Raw genomic sequence first — 26,293 nt, 5'->3', positions numbered from 1 at the left:
ATCTATTTCCTTACTTCCTACATTTAACATTTTCATCTTGCAGCTCTCAAACATCTAATGTTTATTCTATGTAGCTCTTACACTGAGCAAGTTTGGCTACCCTTGGCCTAGTGCTTTGAATGACTGACTGAGGAAGGGGGGGGGGGGTCAGAGTCCAGTGGCACCAATGAAGTTTTTTATTCAAGGGGAGCTTACAAGTGCAATCACACTTCATCAGACTATGAAATGGAATTAGAAATAGCAGCCATACACCTAGCAAATGAGTGAATTATTTTGCATCCCAACTTGCTGCCCACCCTCTATGTGTGCGGCTGCACACAAAAGCTTATTCCTTGAATAAAACTTTGTTGGTCTTAAAGGTGCCCCTGGACTCTGACTTTGTTCTACTGCTTCAGACCAACACGGATGCCCACCCTGACGAATGGGGAGATTCAGGTATAAATCTTCAGTCTCTGCCACGGAAGCCTGCTGGGTGACCTTAGGCCAGTCACAGACTAAATCTACCTTACAGGATCCCTGCAAGGACAAAAGGGGAAATGAGGGGAAACCACGTATGCTATTCTGAGCTTCTTAGGGAAAGGAAAGGATAAAAATATATGGTTAAATGCAGGGCTGGAATTCTAGAAGGAGCTTACAAGGCTCTTTTTTGTAAGCTCTTGGAGGATTGGCTATATCAGGGGTGTGTGGCCTAATATGCAAATAAGATCCTGCTAGAATTCCACCCTTGGTTAAATGTAGACTACCACAAAGATGTGCAGATATTCAGTACAAATAAGAGGGACTCAATGACTTCTTACCAGCACAGCTAAGTCGGCTTGAGAAGCACCACCAATCATATTTGGAACAAAGCTCTTGTGCCCGGGAGCATCTAGGATTGTGAAGTGTTTCTTCTCTGTTTCAAAATAGGCGCGGCCCACTTCCACAGTTTTGCCTTTGTCACGCTCTTCCTGGTTTGTGTCTAAGGCCCAGGAGAGGTACCTGCATCAAAAGAGCAGAATGCAGAATTGCATCCTTGCTTTGTGACAGCAATATTGTAGATCAGGGGTCCCCAATCCCTGGACCAGTACCAGGCCGTGAATTGTATAGTTATTTCATTATACTATATTACAATGTAGTAGTAGTAATAAGACACTGGATGGATATCCTGCCCTCCACTCTGAATTTCAGAGTCTCACGGCGGCTCACAATATCCTTTACATTCCACCCTCCCACACAACAGACACCCTGTGAGGTGGGTGGGGCTGAGAGAGCTCTCCCAGAAGCTGCCCTTTCAAGTACAACTCTGTGAGAAGCTATGGCTAACCCAAGGCCATTCCAGCACCTTTGGAATTTGAGAGAGGGTGGTGAGCAGCAATCCACTCTGGAGCCAGTTTGGTGTAGCGGTTAAGTGCGTGGACTCTTTTCTGGGAGAACTGGGTTTGATTCCCCACTCCTCCACTTGCACCTGCTGGAATGGCCTTGGGTCAGCCATAGCTGGCAGAGGTTGTCCTTGAAAGGGCAGCTGCTGTGAGAGAGCTCTCCAGCCCCACCCACCTCACAGGGTGCCTGTTGTGGGGGAGGAAGGTAAAGGAGATTGTAGGCTGTTCTGAGACTCTGTCCTTCAAAGGACAGCTGCTGTGAGAGCCCTCTCAGCCCCACCCACCTCACAGGGTGTCTGTTGTGGGAGGAGAAGATAAAGGAGATTGTAAACCGCTCTGAGATTCAGAGAGAAGGGTGGAGCATAAATCTGCGGTCGTCTTCTTCATTTGGGAGGTTATTAATTTACAGGATCACTGTAAGTCAGAAGTAGGGATGGACAATCCTGGTTTGGTCCAGGGGTTGTGAGCCAAGCAAGCCCTGGACTTGAACCCCAGACCGAACAGAACCAGTTTAGGCAGTATGAGGCCCAGCCCCTGGTGTTCCTGTGTTACCCCAAAGCAACATGCACCTGCTGCTTCCGTGTGGCATCGGGCCCTACCTCTGGCGTGCCAGCATTTTCATGAAGTGTGTAACTTCCTAAAAATGCAGGCACACCAGGGGCGGGGCCCACTGCCACCCGGAAGGGGCAGGTCGATGTCATGCCCAGCTTGATCCTGTGCCTGCCTGAAAAGCTTGGGGTTAGTGCTCAGGGAAGGTGCAAGGTTTGCAAGCCCCAAACTGGGCAAAGTCCAGGCCAGACTTTGGCTCAGTGTTCAGGACGGTGCCCATCCCTAATCAGAAGAGACTTGACAGAACTTCATGCACGCCCCCATCTCCCAACTTGAGATCTTCAATCACTACAATGGCAGAAGACCTGGAAGGAAAGAAAACACCACCCCCCTAGCATGTTCAAAAGCCTTTAGTAGCCCTGGTTGGGCACATGAAATTGTGGCTCCTGTTTGGAGATCTATTCCCACACAGGGGGTGACGTGCCCGTGGAGCATCAGCACCTCCATTTTAATCCAAGCTATGTATTTCCAATCCCCCCAGTGGTACATCTGCAAGAACCCGCAGCACCAAATGTGTAATCGGAGAGGAAAGTGAGCCGCAGTCAGTCATAGGTCTCTGAATTTGAGCCGTGTGTGTTATGCCAGAGATCCTCAGATGGGAAACCGGCGAGAGAGCAGGAAATCACATAGTCCAGTGAAAACCCCTCTAAATCCCAGAGTAAACACAGCAAGCTTCATACCAGGTTTCCCTGTTTTTCTCTTTTGCTTCTCTTTCGTATTTTTCAAGTGTCCTCTTATCAACCATGCCTGTCAAGTACCTAGAAAAGAGAGATATGTTACATTAATTTGTAATAAAGAGGTTACCTACAAAAAAGAGAAGCAGCAGCAGCGAGCCTTGGGAGCTAAGCCGTACGCACACTTATCCACTACTGCAATCAAGAACTTGCGGAGATGTAAGGATCTCTTTATATTCATAACTATAAGCAATTTTAATAATTTTTAAAAGAGGGCTGCTTACATTATTTGTCCTCCAATTGTTGATTTGCCAGCATCTAAATAAAAACAATTGGACAAAGATAGATCAGGTAAGGAAATGCAGATGGATGTGAGCATTCTGACTCGCCTAAACTTAATTTTTTTTTGTTGCCATCAAGAGGGCCCAGAATGCTCTTTTGTTCAGTCCACTTTTAATAAGACCACAGTGGTTATTTTGTTCCAGGACAAAGCACGAGATCCAAAGGAATGCACCTCTTGTCCTGCATGCCCACAAAAGTTTTGCCCCCCCCCCCCGCTTCTCTCTGTACTGTTGAGTAGCAAAAACAATTTTGGAAAGAAAACAGCTTTTGCAAGGCATGGCATGGGGGCCTATAATTCGAAGCAGAAAGTAAAATAGCAGACTTGGTCATCTTAAAAGGAAGTACTTCTTCACCCAAAGGGTGATTAACATGTGGAATTCACTGCCACAGGAGGTGGTGGTGGCTACAAGCATAGCCAGCTTCAAGAGGGGATTGGATAAAAATATGGAGCAGAGGTCCATCAGTGGCTATTAGCCACAGTGTGTGTGTGTGTGTGTATATATATATATTGGCCACTGTGACACAAAGTGTTGGACTGGATGGGCCGTTGGCCTGATCCATCATGGCTTCTCTTATGTTATCTTCAGTCTTCAAATTTCAGGCACAGCCAATAATGATATCATGGAAACCATCAAATGGAAGAGCTCAAGTTTTAAACATCCAAAAGCTCAATATGCATTTATTTAAACATTCTATATTCTGTCTCTCTAGGTGACCAGCAACCAGATTTTTTTAAAAAATCACCTTAAATAATATGAAATGTCAAGTACACAAAATCAAACTTGGGCAGCCAGAACTACTCTAAAGCCATGGCCCACCCCACTTCGCCTCTCAAGGATCACAAACGGCACAACTGTATGCCTCTTGGAAGAGAGAAGAAGGCCCCATCTTATCACCCCAACCTCCTTACTTTGCATATTTATTTATTTACTCTGGATTTATTTGCCACCCACTCCGCAAGCAGACTCTGGGCGGCTAACAGTCATGGTAAAAACAATTTGGATTACAGTTTCAAAACAATAAAAACATATACAAACAATTTAAAGCTAGATATTTGGTGCTATGGAATTTTTTTTTTTAACACAGGCAGACCAGATTATATTGATGTCTCCGTTCTTCTGTTTATCTGTTTGTGGTCCTACAGATGGTATTGCTCAGCAGCGTAAAAGTAGTAAACCCCGACTTTTCCTACTTTGCTTCAAAGCGGCTCACAAGACACACTGCTTAAAAGCATGTAAAAAACCCTTTTAAAGAAAAATAGTTTACAGGGATTTATTGCCATCCAAGATAGAAAACTTCACAGCAAAGGGCTTCTGAGAAAGCTTCTGGCAGGCTCAGCAGCCTTCGGCTGAGCGGCAAAAAGTCCATCTCATTCACACACTCTTACAAAGCAGGCACATCCACTGCAACCAGTGAGGTTAAGGAGCTTACTGGATTCCCCAAACCTCTGCCAATCGGTAGGTAAAGAACATTTGCGACTCAGGTTAATCTGGGCTCAACTACATGAGACAATGGGAATTCCGAAAACAGGAGCTCTGAAGGTTTTCTGTAATCTCAAAACTGGCCACACGAGGTACCAAATTTGGGTCAGGAACAAGGCATAAGAGTATTCTCTCATGTGCCACTCGCCTGACACAAAATGACTCTGGGGAGCTGTGGTCTGGCCTGTTGGCACATGCTTGCTTGCCACTGAGGTACATAATGGCTCCCCGGGGCTATTTGGGATCAGCAAATAAGTGTCTGGAGGAGGATTAAACTTCTCCTCCCCTCATACTATCTGGCCCACCTCAAACGCACAATCGTGAACTTAGGACCTTTCTCTCAATAGGACATCCAGTAGTAACAGCCAAATAACAACACTTAACATGGACTGAATTGGCAGCCAGTCACCATTGCCAACACATTAATATATTGTATTTTAAGATTGCAATAGCACCTGATAATAGTTTTATGTTTTTATTCATTATGTATTTTTATATTTTCATGTCTACAGTTTATATCGATACTGGTCTTTATTACTCTGAATGTAAGCTGCCCTGAGCCAGCTTCGGTGGGGAAGGCGGGATATAAGCTGAATAAATAAGTCAGTCTGTATGATGGCAGTGGTGGTGGGGAAGAGGTAGGTGCCTGCTCTCTCTGTCAAGATGCTCCCAATACTCTGCATGTGCAACACTCACTCTCTCATGGAGTTGTGCCTTTAGTTTCGTAATAACGACACCAAGGAAGCGCTGAAGAAGCCTCCTTTCATGATCAGAATGTCCACTCCGTTCCCTGTAGCTACCTCCGACTTACCTACATGTCCAATGAATACTACATTTACATGTTCTTTTTTGGGAGCACCTGGTGGTGCTACCATGGATTTGGGCTTCGGTATCTCCTCCTCCTCTTCCATCATCTCCTGGGTACCCTCCTCAATAGGTCCTGCATCTCCAGAAGGTCCCCCTCCTAGTTCAGGCTCAAGGGCTTCTTCTTTGTGGTCCCATGAATCTTCTGGGGACATTTCGGTCTCTCCATTTTCTACTGGAAGTCAATATTAAAAAGCACTTGTTTAAAGAAAAGGCAAAGCTTTTATGTTCCCTCCCCTGAAAAATACATCAGGACCTGAAAACTGGGGGTGTTTTTACTTCTACAACACTTAAATGCTGCAATTCCCAGTTTTTCTGATTTTGTTCGACTTCAGGCACTTTGCTATTTAAAGTTGTGTTCTAACTTGGGTACTGTTTGCAAAGCAGCAATCCAACTATGATTCAAGGGTATTAGCAGGCTATTTCGGCCCAGCAGCATTTTTGCTGTTGTTGGAAGGAAAGACGTGTGGAAAGCCCCCTCAACATTGTAGACTTTCAGAAAAGGGAGAAATGCAAGAAAAAGCTCAAGTTGTTTTCTGACAGCTACTGAACAGCTGTTCTTTTGAAGGACAAATATTTAGTTATTCAGATTCCAATGGCCTGTGGAAACCAGCCTCTCTAGATAGGAGGTGAGCTGCTTACAATTTAAAAACAACAACATTCCTGAGAATTCTGAAATGGGTTACAGAATTTCATGCAAACATTCTTCAGTGTCCAGTCAATAAGTGTTTTACTTGTGTACAAAACAGCTGCTTGTCCTTCTGTCGAAACAAAACTGCGGAGCTCCCAATTAGGAAGCTTTTTGATTACACATATATTAGGACATGTCCAGTGGCTAGCCAAACAAATTTCTTGCCACATTGCCTAATTTCTCTTACCGACTGGTTCAGAGATTTCCATACTGACGGCAGTGTTCAGTCCTAAAGAAACAGAAGCACATTGCATTTCAATTCCAAACCTTCAATGGCGTAGAACAAAACACAGAAAAAGATCTGGATAGACAAGGTAAGTCAGAATTGAACTTAGGTTAGACATAAAATCAAGCATAGCCAGTATACACATCACACATTTAACAGGAATTCAGTTGTCCCAGTTAAACAGTCCTTCACAGCAGATGATACGTTTAGAAGAAGATGAGAAGATGATATTGGATTTATATCCTGCCCTCCAATCCTAATCTCAGAATGACTCACAATCTCCTTTACCTTCCTCCCCCACAACAGAAACCCTGTGAGGTGGGTGGGGCTGAGAGAGCTCTCACAGCAGCTGCCCTTTCAAGGACAACCTCTGCCAGAGCTATGGCTGACCCAAGGCCATGCCAGCAGCTGCAAGTGGAAGAGTGGGGAATCAAACCCGGTTCTCCCAGATAAGAGTCTGCACGCTTCACCATGACACCAAACTGGCTCTCCCATTTAGCACCCTTTTACTAATGCCATGTTTCACACAATTAGCACAACATCAGATTTCCCCAACAAAATATATTACCGTCACAAGATGAGGGCTGTTCCTCTTGCGAAGATTCCGCAGTTGCCCCTTAAAACAAATTAAGAGAGTCAACAATGAAACAAATACCGTTTACGACCGAGATGCAAATTCAAGAACTGAAATATCCATATACAGAAGGTAAAAAACGAGCAAAGGTTTCTAGGGGTGTTCTCCCCTTATCGCTTACTTATTTTTATTTAATAAGATTTTCTGTCCTGATAAGAGCCACCAGGGCAGCTAACAAATAAAAACATAAATAAAACCACATCTTAAAAGTATTAAAACCAAGGGGGGGGGGGAACACACCATGAAAACCAGAGCTTTATCAATCTTTCTCTATTCCTTTCTCTGTTTTAACTCCTCTCTCATCTATTTTTATATTACTTTTCTCATGCCAACGCTATTTGCTTTTTCCTCATTTGATAAAATATTTTATTTCCCGTACTTTTTAGAGCACCCATAAACCAGAGCTAAAACACATGGGCACGAAGAAAGGATCACTGCGTTAAACTTTGTCCCGGTCTTGTTCTCGGCTCTCGAGTTTGTGCTGGGCAGGGAACAAGCAGCCCAGCTCCAGAGATGCCGGTGCAGGATCCAGGGAAAGAGCCACCGTGAGGGGCCCTGTGCAGAAAAGAGGCAAGTGCTGAGTGTGAAATTGGTCAATCGCAAACAAAACAAAAAAGTCTTGAATTGTTTGAGGATTGTAACAGAACGGGGGGGGGGGGGGGGGGAAGAGTTTCAGAGCTTTGGTTTGACTGAACCCTCCTTGTTCTGTTCCTTGAATTTTTGAAGACTGTAGATATCAAAATCCCATTTGTAAAAAAACTCTGAAAACATCTGTTTAGGTGTGGGGCCAGTATCTAGAATAGAGCACCGTGGTGCAGAGTGGTAAAGCTGCAGCACTGCAGTCGGAGCGCTCTGCTCATGACCTGAGTTTGATCCCAGCGGAAGCTGGGTTCAGGTAGCTGGCTCCAGGTTGACTCAGTCTTCCATCCTTCTGAGGTCGGTAAAATGAGGACCCAGCTTGCTGGGGGGAAAGTGTAGATGACTGGGGAAGGCAATGGCAAACCACCCCGTAAAAAGTCTGCCGTGAAAACGTGTGAAAGCAACGTCACCCCAGAGTTGGAAACGACTGGTGCTTAAGCACACAGGGGACTACCTTTACCTTTTACAGTATCTGGAATCCTTACCAACTGAGGCGGGTTTTTGAGGGGGGGAGGCAGAGGTAGCCCTATTTATCACCTGTGAAAAAGTAACCTTGTATGCAGTGTCCAATGCAAAATTCCCTACATTTATATCAATATGCAAATTAAAGACAGTCAAGTACAATGAAAGGTGTTAGTGCACAAGTGTCACTAACAAATATTAGTGCACAAGTAGCAAAAAGGTAATCTTCTAGCAGACACGGTTTCTGAGGCTCTGCAAATTCATCCCAGCAACTAGGAATTTGAAACCTTTTATCCAACCTCTGCATTCCAACCTGAATACTTGCAATGTACTAATTAAAGAAGATCAACATCTTACTCTCCATTTATTTATTCGGTTCAGAACCTTCACTTTTGAGAAACAGTCTCAGAAAACAACCCTGCACAATTAATAGTAGACTTCGGCTCCTGAGCTGGAAAGCTAATTCCATATGCCAGAAAACCGTTTCTGTATGGCAAATACTTTTGATACAAATGCTCTTAAGCTGGCTTCTTATATTGAAAAAAAATATTAGTTTGGGTTTGGTGCTGGAGGCAACAGATGTTTGGCTGCGTATCCTGCTCATCCAGTTAACTGGATGACAATACAGCATATTTGTAAAATAAACTTCCAGCTGGCCCTTAAGTACCTCAGGAACTGGGCTCTCAGTCGTTTGCCCCAGTTGTGCTAGCATTTTGGGCTCAAACAAAGTCCTGCAAGCAACACTGGCAGGACACCAATATCCTAAGCAAGTAAGGCAGGGTGAATACAGGTCAGGCAGAGCTGGACACGGAGAGGAGACAACATCCGCTTCAGCGTGGTAATAAGACATGTCAGGTGACAGCAGAGCAAATCAGGTCAAACACATCAGTGTCTACCTGGACCAAACAGGAAGGCGTTGATGTACAGGCCAAACCCTCCCAAGCATTGAGATTAGTTGACAGATTGTAAAAATATGGCCTGCATGACCATAAGAGAACAGGGTGGAAATGCACAGAGCTATCCCTTTGGTGGAAAGAACTGCCCCTCTGACCACTGCTGAGATGGAATAAGCTGGAGAAGTGAGAGGGGAAAGGCTTGCTTTGTAGGTTTGTACATGCTCTAAGTCAGGGGTGGCCAAACTGTGGCTCTTTCACACATATTGTGTGGCTCTCAAAGCCCCCTCCCCACTCCACCTGGCTTGGAGAATGCATTTAAAGTTAAAGTTGCTTTCTTTCCATCTCTTCCCCACCCCATCTATCTGCCTGCCTGCCAGCCTTCCTTCAAACATCTGACATTCATGCCTTGTGGCTCTCAATGTTTATTCTGTGTAGCTCTTACATTAAGCAAGTTTGACCACCTACTGGATAAAAGTAATTCTGATTCTGTATAGTCTTTAGATTCCCCCATGGCCCCTACACCTTCTGTTCTAGCACATACTGCATATTGTAATGAAATACAGCAATGACCTGAGAAGTTTTTTAAATACCTTGATACATAACTGTCAGCTGACCTTCCAAGCAAAGTGTGTTAACTGAGAGGCCTATTTGATTGGCAGTTCTGCACATTAACTTCTTCCATGTTCTCGAATAAAAATGATCTAGCTTCCTGGATATTCAAGAAGCACTTTAAGCTTCACTCCAGTTTCTGAAGTGCTCATTTCCATTTGCATCAGTCATTCTTTCAGCATGAATCACAACAGAGCCAATCTCATCCTTACCTAACCGAATACTTCCAAAAGTGCCACATGCTCAACTTCCTCGAGCCCTCCAGTTATGTCTTGCTCTTACTGGCCCCGCTTGTTCTCACTGCTTATGTAACTTCAGACATACTTTGCTATCATCATTTACTTAGAATTACAGAGTTGGAAAGGGACCTCCAGGGTCATCGAATCCTACCCCCTGCACAGAAATTCACAAATACCTTCCCCTCCCCACACTCCCAGTGACTCCCTCCTCCTCCTCCATGCCCAGAAGATGGCAAAAAACCCTCCAGGATCCCTGCCCAAACTCACCTGGAGGAAATCCCTTCCCGCCCTCAAAGTAGCAATCAGCATTTCCCTGGGCGTGTAAGAAAGGGCCAGGAGAACTAGGCACTGATGCAACCCTTCCTGCCCGCCATCTCCTCCTTTGACTCAGTAACCCCTACACTGTCTGACCTAGATTTGAAAGGAGTTGGAATTATTCTGTATTAAACACTCCCACTTTCGAACCAAGACTTTGGAGATTTTCTATGTATACCGGGGTGGCCAAACTTGCTTAATGTAAGAGCCACACAGAATAAAATCAGATGTTTGAGAGCCGCAAGGCATGGATGTCAGATGTTTGAGATCCACAATACAGGAAGGAAGGAAGGAAAATAGATGAAGGGAGGAGGGAGGGAGGGAGAGGTGGAAAGAAAGCAAGTTTAACTTTAAATGCATTCCCCGTCACCAGCTGGCTGGGTGAAGCGATTTAAAGAGACAAATGCGGGGGGCGGAGCGTCGCTTGAGCATGGGGGATGCATTCTGATCGAGCTCCTGAAAATTCCCCCTATTTCGTCTAATATAACGTCACCAGGCATCTTAGAAAACTCTGCTTTCGATAGGACAGCATAACAGAACTAAAAAGAAGACTACTCAGAAAGGAAAAAAGTCTGTTCTAGACTTCTTCAAAGCGGATGTTTTGGAAGAAGTTAGTAGGCCTATAACCAGATCGGTACTAAATACGGCGGCAAATAATACTAACCCTCCAAGCCCCAGTGCAGAGGATGAGGACGCTCCGTTAACTAAGAGAGATCTAAATCTCCTGAAAGTGTCTGCTTCTGCTTCCATCGCTTCTTTAATGAATCTTTAGACTCTTTCCTTAAGCCCATCCAGTCCAAAGTACAGGAGATGTCAGAAGAGCTCACTGTTACTACAAAAGTGGCGGAGCAAATGGCTGAAGTGGCCATTGTGCTGCAAGACGAGGTGAAATCTCTTAAAAGAAAGGAGGCTATTCTAGAAAATATAATTCTAATACTAAAAAATCGTTTTAGAACCTCAAACTTAAAATTTCGGGGCCTGGAAGAGGGTGAGGAGTCTACTGATTTGGCCACTTTTATATCAAACTGGCTGAAATCAGCACTGAAGGAAGCGGGAAGCACGTTGTCTATAGCCAAGGCGCAAAGACTGGGAGCAATGGGGTCGGCAAGGAGAGGGAGACCTAGAGACGTGCTAGTTCATTTTGTCCTCCCCAAAGCACGGGATTTCATTTTAAAAGAAGTGAGAATGAATGGGGCCCTGATCTACAAAGGGAAAATAATTCTGGCTCTTTTAGACCTACCTCCTGAAATACTAGAAAAGCGCAGGAAGCTACGATCTTTTGTTTCCAAACTGCATGCTGCAAACATTAGATTTAGATGGAGCCCTACGTTGGACATCTTGGTGTATAAAAATGGCTACCTGCATAACGCGGCTGACATTGACTCAGGCAGAGCTTTACTCAAGGCACTATCGCTAGAATTAACACCCACGGAAGAAGAAAAAATACTTAAAGCTAACCCACCATCTGAAGACTCTACAGCCTAATAAAAAGGAGTTTAAATAAGTTGTTCTATTAACATTGTTAGATGTCCTTTTGAAACTTTTTTCCAGTCCCAAGCCGTTGCTTCAACTGGAAAAACTTTTGGCGGGCTTCTGTGATTCAAAATTTCTTAAGCTTCTTGTTTGTTCTGGAGCTTCGTTTTTTCTCAGCCTCTGATAGAGAGAGATGGTTTAGTATAACTGTTTAGTAGAATTACTGATCACTAGATAGCATAACTGTTGAATAGAAAATGCTTGATATTAAATTGTCTTTTAAATCGGGAAGTATGGGCGGGGGTGACGATGTGACTGATATGAAACTGAAGAGGAGTGACTGAATGAATGTGATTCGTTATTAGGCATGACTGAAGTCTAGTAAGTGAGTGATTTTAAATAACTGAGGTGATAAATGAAAGGTCTAAGTAACTTTAATCTAGAAGAAGAATGAGAGTAATAAAATTGATGAGATATGTCTGACAGGGGGAATGTAAGTGCTGATGAATGTTTTTGAATGATTGTATAGTGATGGTGAATGGGGTATGAATGGTAGGGATGTATGAGTGAAAATTAGAGAGAGTACTGTTGGTATGAATGCTTATATTTTTAAATATAGCTAGACTTATTAGTAATGAAATGTAATAATTAAGTGTGCATGTAAATATATTAATTACAATGAATGGATTAAGTTTTTGAGCTTTAATCGCCTATGGGGAAATCAAATGTTAATAAGAATTCTTATAAGAAATAACCCAGTTAGTATAGTATACATCTCTTTATATATGTTTTTAATTACATTGGATATTGTTAAGATATATTATAGGGGTTACTAGAATACGCTTGATATGCGTTTAACTACTAAACATGTTAATACTTTATATCTCCTAGTTGAGCAGGATTAAGTCTTTCTGCTAAGAGCCTGGTATATTTTCTATCTTTAATTATGGGGGGAATGTTTGGGTTGTTCAATTATTAACTGTGTTTTGCAACAACATAGCTCCCCTAAAGGTGTGTTAAGTTTCACTGCAAGGGAGTACCAAGTATATTTCTCCCTTTTCCTCTTAGAGATAGGAGGACTGGTAATACTGGTTCCCCAATTGGGGTGTTTGTGTTAGGTATTCTACTTAGTTTTGGTTTTAAGACCACCACTAGTTTTAAGTGCTGGTAACTGAAGAGTGAAGTGGGATACAAATTGTAAATCAACTTGTTTGTCCAGTTTCGTAGCTCTTTCTAAACCTTTAAAGTAACATCAATAACACTATGTCACGCAATCTAAAGTTTGCCTCGTGGAATTGTAGAGGTTTTAAAAACCCCAAACGTAGAAGGATTGCCAACTATCTTGAAAAAGGTAAACTCAATATAGTGTGTCTTCAGGAAACGCATCTGTGACGGAACCGGCCCGATTCTGCCTTCAGACCCGGTCCCGCCAACTCCCTATTGAGTCACCAACTCCTGGAGGGAGCTATTTCTCCTCCGGCCACTTGGGCTTGCTGCCACCACCTGCTCAGTCTAGGGGTTCAGATTGAGAGGAACAGGACTCCCAATCCCCCTCTCCGGCTCTGAGGCCAGGCCTCAAGGTCCTCTGCCACCCTGTACTTGGGTATCACAGAGACCACAGCACTTCTTCGGGGAACCCCTGGAGGACTGGCACCTTATCCAACTGCATGCCTTCCCCCCTCCCCGGGGCCCCCTTCATAAAGCAACATGGTCTAACGCGGTTGGGGATCTATGTGGTACAGAGTTTGACTACCAGCATTCAAAACAGTAAAAAAATGTTTAATAAGAAGAGAAAGAAAAATAAAAACAAAAACAGTTACATGTAACAGTTTAGCACAGCACCTGATCAGCAACAAGAAGGGCAAATAAAAGGTGGATTTAAACGCATCCTCTTGTCCCTGGTGTAAACTTGGTCTACCTTGTGAATTACTTACTCGGTCTGACTGCCTGGGGTCCTCCTCCTCTTGAGTAGGCCTCTCCCACAGTCAGGAGCCCACAGACTCACAACCTCTCTCTTTGAGGGCCAGCTGCAAACTGGCCTTTTCCTGCCTAATTCAAATAAAAAACCCAAAAGACCTTCCTGCCCCTCTAGGAGGCTTTCCCCGTAGAGTTGCTGGTTTATCTCCAGAAGGGAGGAGGGAATGAGGGGAAGGCTAAAGAACTTCCTGCCCCTCTAGGAGGCTTTCCCCCCTAGAGTTGATGGTTTAACTCCGGAAGGGAGGGGGGGAGTGAAGGGAAGGCTAGGCCACACAGCCCGCCTAGTAGTTTCATGTTCCCCTCCAACCAAGCACCAACATTAACCAAGATGGCGTTTCTCCACAGCATCTAAAGGCTACAGTTCCAAACATACTTAAATCTCGTTGGTTCTCTCAATCGTACCAAGCCTCTGGCTCCTCCAAAGCTAGGGGGTAGCCATTTTGATCTCAAAACATACTCCCTTTGTCTGTCAGCAAACTAAAAAAGACCTGAAGGGCAGATTTTTAATTTGTAAAAGGAGAGCTTGATGGAGTCAGTACCACAATTGCCTCAATTTATGCACCTAATAGTGGAGAACTAAATTTTCTTAGGGAAACATTCATGGAATTGCAATCTTTCCAACAGGGCAATGTTCTTGTGGGAGGAGACCTAAATTTTGTGGCAGATCTGACTTTAGATAAATCAAAATATACCAAAAGGAATCTCATCGTCTCTTACAGAACTAAATTCAGTTTTCAACTCTTGTAATCTGATTGACGTGAGGCGAACTTTGAATCCTAAAAGCAAAGATTATACCTTTTTTTCTAATGTTCATAATTCTTATTCTAGAATCAATTATTTACTAGTTTCTCCATCATTGATCAATTTGATTGAAAATGCTACAATTGAGGTACGTAGTATTTCAGATCACTCCTTGGTGCAATGTGACCTGCTTGCTCAACAGCCAGATGGAAAAGGCCTGAATTGGTCCCTCAACAAACTACTATTTTCAAGTGAGGCAATAAGCAAAAAGTTAGAAGAACAAATTCAATCATACTTTTCTTTAAATGCTCAATGTGGGGTGTCTCAGGCTTATGTATGGGATGCCTTTAAAGCGGTGATGCGAGGCAATCTCATCTCTGTTGCCTCGGCCAGTAATAAAGCCAAAAGGAAATCCACAGAGGATCTAAATAACCGTATTGCCGTCTTACAGGCCAAACATTCTAAGTACGGTGGTAAAAAAACTGAGAAAATTAAATCAGGTCAGAAAACAACTAGAATTGTTAGAATCTTCTGCTATTCAAAAAAACCTTTTATATCTCAAACAAAGATATGTAACTAAAACCTCTAAATCAATTAGACTTTTGAAATATTGTGCAACCCAGAAAAGACTCCAAAATATGGTACATACAATTAGAACACCCCAGGGAGTAGTGCATTCATCTTCTAAAAAGATCTCTGAAACCTTTTTTAATTTCTATACAAAACTTTATGAATCTAATAATCCAGACCCACACCAAATTGAAAATTATTTAAATTCCATTGATTTTAAAGTTATCCTTTCAGAAGAGAATGCATCTTTTTTGGACAGACCTTTTATTTTGACTGAGTTAACCTCAGTGATTTCAAAAATTAAGAATAAGGCTATGAAAAGGGATGGGTTCCTGATAGAATTTTATAGACACTTTAAATCCTCTTTGTTAACACCGCTATTGGACACCTGTAATTCAGTCATGGAAGAGGGGTGCCTTCCCCCAAGCTGGTTGGAATCATGATAGTAATTCATAAACAAGGAAAAGACAAACTTAATCCTGCCTCCTACCGCCCTATTTCGATTTTGAATTATGATTTTAAATTTTTTTCTTCTTTACTTGAAAAGCGACTGAAACAGATTATCACCCATTATATACACCCAGACCAGGCCGGCTTCATGCCAGGTCGTACTATTACAGACAATATTTGAAAATCACTGAATCTGATTCACCTAGCAAAATCTTCAGAAGTACCATCATTAATTATGTCTTTAGACGTGGAAAAGGCATTTGACAAGGTGGAAGTAAATTACTTAAAAAAAATTACTCAGTTTTATGAATTTTGGATAACGTTTTTTGAAGTCTATTTTTGCCATTTATAGTTCCCCTTCCACACAAATCAATACTAATTTTTATAGATCAGATGAATTACATCTTGGTAGAGGTACCCGTCAGGGCTGTCCACTATCCCCACTATTATTTGCCCTAACAATTGAACCCTTCGCCTATGCAATCCGGAATACTTCAGAAGTCTCGGGTATCTCAATTAATAATGTTGTTTATAAAGCCAGTCTATTTGCAGATTATATGGTGTTTTATCTTAGTAACCCTTTTAATTCATTAATGTCTCTTAAAGATAAAATAAACGAATTTAGTAAATACTCAGGCTTTTCAATCAACTTTAATAAATCAGAAATATACCCGATCAATATTCCTCAGAAGATGCAAGAGACTATTAAGTCTGCATTACCCTTTAAATGGGTTGCAAAAACGTGGAGACATCTAGGTATATTATTTCCGCTGAATTTATTGGATTTGTATAAGGTTAATTACGGACCGGTAAGTAAAGCTATGACTCAGACACTAGGGGAGTGGTCTAAATTGAACTTCTATATCTTAGAAAAAAATAGATCTTATTAAATCCTTTCTTCTTCCTCGTCTTCTTTTTTATTTCAAAATCTCCCTATACCTGTCCCACAAAAAGATCTAGCAAATTGGCAATCACTCTGGACTTCCTTTTTATGGAACAATCGGAGACCAAGAATTGCCTTTTCATTTTTAGTGAAACCTTGAAAAATGGGTGGACTGGCCATCCCCATGATAGATAAATATTTTATAGCAGCACAACTAAGACATATTGTGCTATACGCTTCCCCTTATGAAACTCCAGTTTGGGTACAAATTGAAAAAAATGATCTACCTAATGTATTATTACAGGAATTTATTTGGAACTCTAAATCTGACAGAAGGGAGTATGTTTTGTCTAATCCGTTTCTTAAACACACACTGCAACTATGGAATCAATGGAGAAATACTCTCTCTCCTGCCTCCTCACCACTGATAGCATTCTTGGGACAATCGTGGTTTCCCCCAGGTCAGAATATAAATCACTTTAAAGTGTGGAGGGATAACAATATTTTCAAACTGATAGATGTCACTACTAATGGCAAACTGAGTACCCACAGTCCGTTGGAGGACAAATTCAAAATTTCTATCCCTTGGTACCAATATACCCAAGTTCACCATGCTTTGCATCAAATTATTCCAATAGACATGGCCAATAGAGCTCTCAATCCTCTGGAAAAATTATTCAACAAAAGCAGTACTTCGGTTAGGGGTGTAATCTCCATTATCTATACCCTTTTAAATCAATCAGTGTGGTCAAGTACGTCAACCCAGCAAAATGCCTGGCAAAAAGATTGTCACACCACAATAAATGAGGACTAATGGGAACAAATTTGGGTATCACCTTTATTTAAATCCAAATCTTATTATTTTTAGTTACAAAACTACAAAATCTTCGCAAGATGGTATATGACTCCCTATAGGCTCTTTAAAGGAAAAGCGAAAGAAACCCCAAATTGCTGGAAAGGTTGTGGTCAATCGGGCACATTTATTCATTGTTGGTGGGAGTGCCCAGAGATCAAAGTTTTCTGGAAAGAAGTTCTGGAGAAAATAACAGAAATAACAGGGATTACAATTCCATCTACACCTGACTGTTTTATTAAATTTTTGGCCAAATGCTGATTTGTCTGTGTTGAAAAAAGAGCTACTATCTCTGTTATTGTTAGCAGGAAAAATAGTTATTGCCAGTTGCTGGAAAAAACTGAATGTGCCTAAGTTAAATTGTTGTTTCAACAAAGTTTGGGATATATTAATTCATTATAAGCTAGCTACTAATACACTGTTGCAAGAAAATGCTAAAGCTGAGGATTGGTTCCTTGAAAAGTGGTTCCTTTTCCTTGAATATATAAATAATGAGACGAATGTTGGAAAAATACCTTCTAAATATTTGAATATTATGATTTATTAACTCTACAATGGAATTTCATGTAATACTTAGCCTAGGAGCTAAGGAAGGGATAATTCTTTGTATAGTAAAAGTTTTTCTCTCACTTGCTATGGGATAACTGCAGTATGTATCCTGTAAGACACTGATCTTTGTCAAGTTGGTTGTTTGCATGTTGTTTATGTTTCTTTTATGTTTGTAAAGAGGAAATGGCTATATTTTTTGCACAATTCTAATGTGTGAAAAGATGATAAAAAATTCAATAAAAATTTAAATTGTAAAAAAAAAAAGACAAATGCCTTCTCCAAGCAGGCCAATGGGGTGGTGAGGGTTTCAAAAGCCACACAATGTGTGTGAGAGTGCCACATGTGGCTTCCGAGCCAGTTTGGCCACCCCTGATGTATACAATATGCAAGCATAACATTATATGTGCTATGTTAGTCTGCTAACAATGCAAACAAGCAGCATAGAGGGGGAATATTTACAGTAGCTATAGCGTGGTTTTTTTGTAAAAAGTTTAAGAAGAAGGTACTGAGACTGAAGACGACAGCCCAGCTGCTATCCCTGAAATAAATTCTGCACACTGTGGACACAATCATCACTCAGCATTAGAGCATGTGATCTGCAAGCAGAAAAGCCCAATTTAAACCCCTGGTATCTTCAATTAAGAGGAAGCAGGGCTGGGTTCTTGGAGAGTCCCTGCCAGTCCAAAATAGATCCTGTTCACCAAGAGGGGACAAATGGTCTCACTCAGTACGAGGCTGTTGCATTTTGAGATTTGGAAGTACTACAGTGTTGTCCAGAACAGACCTGACAGCCACCCAACCCAATGTGGGTCATGTCATAAAATCATAGAGTTGGATGGGATCTCCAGGGTCATCTACTCCAACCCCCTCGCACAATGCAGGAAACTCACAAACACCCCCCTACATTCACAGGATCTTCATCGCTGTCAGATGGCTCTCTAGCCTCTGTTTAAAAACCTCCAAAGAAGGAGAGCCCTCCCAAGGAACGCTATTCCACTGAGGAACTGCTCCAACGGTCAGGAAGTTCTTCCTAATGTTGAGCCATAAACTTTTTGGATTACATTTCTTTCAGGGGGTGAACAAACATGTGGACAAAGGAGACCCGATAGATGTTGTTTACCTTGACTTCCTGAAAGCTTTTGATAAAGTTCCTCATCAAAGGCTCCTTAGGAAGCTTGAGAGTCATGGAGGACAGGTCCTCTTGTGGATCAAAAACTGGCTGAGTAATAGGAAGCAGAGAGTCAGTATAAATGGGCAGTCTTCGCAGTGGAGGACGGTAAGCAGTGGGGTGCCGCAGGGCTCGGTACTGGGTCCCATGCTCTTTAATTTGTTCATAAATGATTTAGAGTTGGGAGTGAGCAGTGAAGTGGCCAAGTTTGCGGATGACACTAAATTGTTCAGGGTGGTGAGAACCAGAGAGGATTGTGAGGAACTCCAAAGGGATCTGTTGAGGCTGGGTGAGTGGGCGTCAATGTGGCAGATGCAGTTCAATGTGGCCAAGTGCAAAGTAATGCACATTGGGGCCAAGAATCCCAGCTACAAATACAAGTTGATGGGGTGTGAACTGGCAGAGACTGACCAAGAGAGAGATCTTGGGGTCGTGGCAGATAACTCACTGAAAATGTCAAGACAGTGTGCGTTTGCAATAAAAAAGGCCAACGCCATGCTGGGAATTATTAGAAAGGGAATTAAAAACAAATCAGCCAGTATCATAATGCCCCAGTATAAATCGATAGTGCGGTCTCATTTGGAGTACTGTGTGCAGTTCTGGTTGCAGCACCTCTAAAAGGATATTATAGCATTGGAGAAAGTCCAGAAAAGGGCAACTAGAATGATTAAAGGGCTGGAACACTTTCCCTATGAAGAAAGGTTGAAACGCTTGGGGCTCTTCAGCTTGGAGAAACGTCGACTGCGGGGTGACATGATAGAGGTTTACAAGATAATGCATGGTATGGAGAAAGTAGAGAAAGAAGTACTTTTCTCCCTTTCTCACAATACAAGAACCCGTGGGCATTCGATGAAATTGCTGAGCAGTCAGGTTAGAATGGATAAAAGGAGGTACTTCTTCACCCAAAGGGTGATTAACATGTGAAATTCACTGCCACAGGAGGTGGTGGCGGCCACAAGCATAGCCACCTTCAAGAAGGGGTTAAATAAAAATATGGAGCAGAGGTCCATCAGTGGCTATTAGGCACAGTGTGTATATGTGTGTGTGTATGTGTGTATATATATATATATATATATATATATATAATTTTTTTTTGGCCACTGTGTGACACAGAGTGTTGGACTGGATGGGCCATTGGCCTGATCTAACATGGCTTCTCTTATGTTCTTATGATTTAATTTCAACCCATTGGTTCTGGTCCTATTCCACACCATCCTCTAGATGACAGCCCTTCAAGTACGAACGATGTCAATTTTACATGGAGTGTGTGTGTAGGGGGAGGGAAAGACATGAAATTGCCTTATACTAAATTTGAAGTCAAGATGATCTGTTCCCACTGGCGGCAGCTCTTCAGGGTCTTCTCCTTCACATAACCTACTACCTGAACCTTTCAACTGTACATGCTGGGGACTGAACCTGGGACCTTCTGTGCAACAAGCAAAACACTTTACCCCTGAGCCACTGCTTCTTCCCAAAGAGCATGTAACAGGCAGCATGAGCAGGGGGACCTGATCCCTTCCCCACTGGGCTTCTCTTCCTATAACCGCTTCCTAGTTCCAAGCAGATTTGCACCCAGCAGAGATTAACTCTGGTTTTCTTGAGCTGCACCAAGAGAAAAAAATTTTTTTGGGGGGGGGGGGGGAGTTCACTGCCCTTTGTCAGAATTGTATCCACCTCGATGAGCTTTAAATGTCCTGCCTTATAAGAATGCACAAGCAACTCAATTCTGATACAAGGATACACCATACATCATTCATCGTAATAAGCTAGAGATGACACACGCCATTGAAAATACAAGCACCGCAAGCCCAGAACTGGTACACACTCAAAAGGCTTAACAGAATCGTCCCTCATTTTCAAACTGTTACTATAGCTTTGCTGAATCGGATTGGGGGGGGGGGACAAACCCATTAGCAACCCAAAGTATTCTGTTGTGCAAAATCTGTGACTACCACACAACCTCCATGAGTTCTAATGCCTGCGAGAGAAACAACAACGTGCAAGAGTTTTCCACTCTTCTGTCTGAGAGAGGAAAACTCTGGCACATGCACTGGCACGTGAGTAGCCTGTAAATCTGAGCTTGGTCGCCTGTGGCAAGCAAACACTCCTTCATGGTGAGGAAACCGCTGAGTGCAAGCTGATACATATTTACTCAGAAGCCTATCCCACTGTGGGCAGCAGGAGCAAGAGCGCACAGGAATGCGGCTCTCAGTAAAGGTGGAAGAGAACTGGTTCTCTTCTCTTCCAGTATGCTGGGGTATCTCAAGTAAGCAACAGACTAATGTGGACCAACGAGTGACACAATTGCGGACGACCCCATGGGTCAGTAACGACTCAGGTGCTTGCACAGGAGACTACCTTTACTAGCCGTGAACCCTTTTCCGAGGCTGTCTTCTCATAAACAAAAACATGAAATCATTTCCATGTTGATCTGCAAGTGACCAAATACCGTAAAGCTCTCTGGGCAAACTAAGACACAAATGGTTACTGCGCAACAGGAAATTACTGTGCAATTTGAATAATAAATTAAGAAACACCATTTCCAACAGACGCACCTGGAAAAAACAAGGAAATCTAGTGCTTCTTTTCTTGACTGCAATGTTGCTGTTCCAGTAGTGACATCCAAGGTCCTGGATGAGAGAAAGTCATCTTTCTCTCCAGTTTTGTTCTGTGCATTTGGTGGCAACAATACTACACATACACACTCCCATCTTCAGCAAGGATATTAAAGGGGGAAAAACCCACTCGACATCGGGGTGGCCAAACTGTGCCTCAGAGCCAATGTGGCTCTTTCACACATATTGTGTGGCTCTCAAAGCCCCCACCGCCCCATTGGCTGGCTTGGAGAAGACACTTGTTTCTTTAAATCACTTCTCCAAGCCAAGCCAGCCGGCAGCTTGGAGAACACAAAGCTAAAGTTGCTTTCTTTTCACCCCTCCCCCATCTATTTGCCTTCCTTCCTTTCTTCCAGCTCTCAAACATCTGACATTCATGTCTTGAGGCTCATACATTAAGCAAGTTTGGCCTCCCTGCTCTACATAATCCCAAGTATTATGTAACCAAAATGCATCTAAAAAAGCTAATTCGCATGTTTATGGCAATGGGATTGAAAAGATCTGTTGGCTTATACCTGCACTCTGGAACCTACATTCCAAAACATGAAACATTTAATTTATAATTCTAATTAGTGAAGCATACGACTTTAATGTCATTCTGTAGTGGCTCCTGCAATGCTGCGCTGAACTCACATTTACAGAGAATAATGTAGAATGGCGATTGCTGGGAACACATCATTCCAGACTGGCTCTAAAGAACGTCACACTGCTGGGATTAAAAGCCAAGTCAAAGAGGTGGTGAACTTGATGGAAGTCAAGCTTCAAACTGGAAACAGACTTTTAAAAAAGAGCATAAACTCACCCTGTATCTCAGGTGCAACACAAATCCCTTTTTGAAGAGCACTGAGAGAATCCACCCCCCAGTCCCTTGGAACTAATTCTGCCTCAGGGGTTAAACAAAATTCAAATGCCAAAGCACCAGCCTGAGACTTTTTTTTCCAAGTGTGCCTAAAAATTTTCCAACTCTTTTAAGATCACAGTGATAGGAAAACCAGAAAAGCAAGCCTGGGAAGCGTACAGACATTTCAAGTTACCTACTATTCTGACTCACACGCTGACCTTCCTGTACACTGTTAAACCTTCAGCATCCATGATTAGCATGTAGCACAGACCTTGCAACTCTCCAAGATCTTCCCATGCACTCAGAAGCGTGGGGCTAGTTCTGGGGAGTGCATTCTACACATGCTCTGAGAAAGACTTACCCCAGGTAACTAGCTAAGCTCAGGCAACCACGAAGCTCAGGGGCTCTCATGCACGATCCTAATTCAAATGAAACTCTGCTTACTGGATAGCAGAAGTGTGGAAAGTCCTTGAAGAATTCCGATAGCGCGTTGGGTGGGAAAGCAAAGCATTTAGCAAAAATAAGAGACTCCTGTAGAATTAAACGGAGGATAGCCATGATGAGATTGTGGGTATTGTACGGCAGGAGGGCTCACCAAATCCTGCTTGTGCTTCTTCGATGGTACCCTGGAACCTCGTTTATAACAACATCCCCTAAAAGTGTTTCACCAGCACCTAAATGAATTCAGCTGCTTACAGTGGACTGGCATAACCCTTTCTTCTTCTCTCTAAGCACCGCTTTGCCAAGTAAATAATTAGCAATAATTAAACCTCACACAGATTCAGGGGAAGACAAGGACAGAACTCCAAACATGTAATTACCCTCAAGGCAAATGAGCTGAGAACACACACACAGACAAAACTCTGCTTTTGCCCAAAAGCATTATTTTGGTATGCTAGCGGTGGTAGAACAGGAATTTTAGCAGCACCTTGCAGGCCAAGAGAACTGAAGGAGAAAGGACTAGGATAGTGGGATTTCAAAGAGAAGCTTCTCTGAAGCCAAAGACGTGGATGAGTTTAGGATGGGGAAGAGAAGAGCATGCCCTTTTAGAAATAATCAGTAGTTCAGCAATACTTTCATTTTTGGGCCGATAACTGTTTACTCTGTAAAATGTGCATTTCCTGTCTGTGATGCACTTTATTGTTCTGTTCAATTTTAATGCATTGTTTTAGCTCTGAATGGCAGGTTTTTATTGTTGTCAGTTTACGTTGTGATCCACCCTGAGCCCATTCAGAAGAAAATTATGATATTGGATTTATATCCCACTTTATATTCTTAATCTCAGAGTGGTCACAATCTCCTTTACCTCCCCCCCCCCGCCCACAACAGACATCCTGTGAGGTAGGTGGGGCTGAGAGAGCTCTTACAGCAGTGCCCTTTCAAGGACAACTCCTACGAGAGCTATGGCTGACCCAAGGCCATTCCAGCAGGTGCAAGTGGAGGAGTGGGGAATCAAACCTGGTTCTCCCAGGTAAGAGTCCACGCACTTAATCACAACACCAAACTGGCTTTATGGGAAAGGGCGGACTATAAGCAGAATGCTCTTGTTTTGCATGGAGAAGAATCTGTGCTCAAACCCCAGATAAATTGCTACCTGAGACTTCAGAGAGCTGCTGCCAAATCAGAGTACAAAATACTGAGGGAGACCGACCATCCAGCCATCTGTCTGACTCAATATAAAAGGCAGCTTTGTGCGTTCAGTGCCAGAATAGCTCAGACTGCAAAGGCAGCCTGGGCAAGCATCTTGAAATAGGCACGTTTGGGAATAACTAGAACTGCACGGTAACAACACCCCCCTCTCCCCACATCTTGGAAGAAGACCTCAGCTGGCCTACCCACGTGAACTACTCATAAAGGCACCCAGTTCATCTTCACCCCTAACCACTTTTGTTGGCCACACCAGCCAGTTCTCCACAACCAAAATGGAAGGCACCCTTATTCAACCATCGCTCTCCACCCCCACCAGACTTACCATTACTTGGAGAGCTACAAAGCAAAAACCAGCACTTGCAGGGCCTTTTTTGTAGCAGGAACCACTTTGTATATTAGGCCACACCCCCGTGATGTAGCCAATCCTCCAAGAGCTCACAGGGCTCTTAGTACAGGGCCTTCTGTAAGCTCCAGGAGGATTGGCTACATCAGGTAGCCTGATACACAAAGGAGGCCTAACATGCAAAGGAGTTCCTACTACAAAAAAGGCCCTGAGCACTTTTAAAATTTTTTCTTCCCACCCCATTTCTATGTAATTCTCTCAAAACCCTGCTCCAAGTGTCAGTCAAAACACTCATGTCATTTCATGCTTGATTTGGCTCCTCCTTGCACCTACGTCATGGAAGGCCTTCACGGCAGGCGCTAGTTTCTCTTTGCTGAAATTAAAGAACTTCTGAATCCCTCATTCACCAACATCGCTGTGCAAACCAATGATGAATAAGTTGATCTAATCTTGAGGGGGCACACAGCTCTTTAGATAGCTCCTTTTCTTCATTTGTAACAACGAGGGGAAGAATTGTTTCCTACTGCTCACCCTGCTTTGAAAATAAAAACCCCAGGTTTCTCTCCCAGGACTTAAAAAAATAACCCAACTAGCATGCGGGAGGGGGGGGGGAATCAAGCCCAGCACTAAGGAGTTGGCTGATGGCCATAATGCTCAAGGGCCTAGCTGAATCTATGCCCCAAATCTGCATATCATAAATGTACGGATGCAAACAGAAGCTGCCTGCCTGGAGTGATGTTTTATGCTTTCTGGAAGATTGCTCACTTGTCATAAGCTTGCCCAGCACCTCAACTACTCCTAGGACCACCTTCTGGATGAACCCTCCCTTTAAGTTGACTGTTCAGCCACAGCAAGGGCTCCAGCGTTCTCTATGCCAGGGGTCCCCAACCTCTGCGGCCGTGGACCAGTACTGGTCCGTGGTCTGTTAGCAACCAGGCCATGAGTTGTATAATTATTTCTTTATATATTACAGTGTAGTAGTAGTAATAATACTGTAGTAGTAGTGGCGATTTGGCTGGTGTACCGTACGCCTAACGCACCGGCCAACGCCTTACCGTCCCTGCTTGAGGCGGCGACAGGCTGGGCGCTGGAGCACCCAAGGCTGATAATCCTGGGTGACTTCAACGTCCATGCCGATGACCCGTCCTCCAGTCAGGCGACGGACCTAGTGTCTTCCATGGCGACACTGGGACTCTCTCAATTCGTTGTGACCCCCACCCACCAGGCCGGACACATGTTAGACCTGATCTTTGCGGCCGGGATTGTAGTGAGCGATATAACCACAGAGGTTGTGCCATGGTCGGATCACTTCGCCCTCAAGGCCCGTGTGAATATGCCCCCCCGAACCTGTTTAGGCGAGGAGCCGATTATGGCTCGCCCACGGAGTCAAATGGACCCGGAACGGTTCCAGATGACTCTGCGGGACTCCTGGCCCTCTGGCGGCTCCCTTGATGGCCTGATTGAGACCTGGAATAGCCGGCTCTCTAGGGCCATCGAGGAGATCGCACCTCGGCGCCCTCTGCGACCTCGGATTAAGCTGGCCCCGTGGTATACCCCGGAATTACGCCAGCTGAAACAAGGCCTTAGACGGCTAGAGAGGCAATGGCGACGCACTCGTGACGAGGCGACTAGAACATCTTATAGGAAGTCTATGAAGTCCTATGAGATGGCAATCAAGGCCGCAAAGAAAACATACTTTGCGGCTAGGATTGCATCCGCAAATTCGCGCCCAGCCCAATTATTTAGAATAATTCGGAATCTGACTACATTGCCTCAGGGCAATTCTAAAGCTAAGGAATTGGAAATTGGCTGCGAGGCCTTCGCGAAATTCTTTGCGGATAAGGTCCAATCGCTCCGCCAGGACTGCCCCGCCAATTTGGAGGCAGTAAGTGGACTCGAAGCCCAATGCGTGTCTTCTGATTCAACTCTGGATTGCTTCGACCCGCTCAGCTTGGAGGAAGTCGACAGAATTCTTGCCACTGCACGTTCCACGACTTGCGATCTGGACCCCTGCCCCTCCTGGCTAATTAAGGCCTGCCAGGAGGAACTAAGATATCCTATACGGGATATTATAAATCGATCCCTTTCAGAAGGTGTTTTTCCAACACCTCTGAAAGAGGCACTGGTCCGCCCTCTCCTGA

The 26,293-nt window shown here is 43.5% G+C and overlaps 1 protein-coding gene across 2 annotated transcripts in view; it reads right to left on the bottom strand.

The window, feature by feature from the left end:
• The window catches only part of GSPT1 (G1 to S phase transition 1), a 66,620-nt gene that overhangs the window by 27,509 nt on the left and 12,818 nt on the right, over positions 1-26,293 (bottom strand). Inside the window, exons 2-7 of one of the 2 annotated variants that reach the window (XM_060260525.1) lie at positions 6,814-6,861; positions 6,207-6,248; positions 5,276-5,503; positions 2,926-2,959; positions 2,648-2,725; positions 798-978 (exon numbers count right to left, since the gene is read on the bottom strand). In XM_060260525.1, the coding sequence (XP_060116508.1) occupies positions 798-978; positions 2,648-2,725; positions 2,926-2,959; positions 5,276-5,503; positions 6,207-6,248; positions 6,814-6,861 (611 nt within the window). The remainder of the gene's footprint in view (positions 1-797; positions 979-2,647; positions 2,726-2,925; positions 2,960-5,275; positions 5,504-6,206; positions 6,249-6,813; positions 6,862-26,293) is intronic. The other variant, XM_060260526.1, reaches the window with a different exon arrangement.

The sequence above is a fragment of the Heteronotia binoei genome, chromosome 20 (assembly GCF_032191835.1).
Source record: "Heteronotia binoei isolate CCM8104 ecotype False Entrance Well chromosome 20, APGP_CSIRO_Hbin_v1, whole genome shotgun sequence".
Taxonomy (NCBI): Eukaryota; Metazoa; Chordata; class Lepidosauria; order Squamata; family Gekkonidae; genus Heteronotia; species Heteronotia binoei.
Note: the sequence above shows the minus strand (reverse complement) of the source record. Positions and strands in the feature narration are given on the sequence as shown.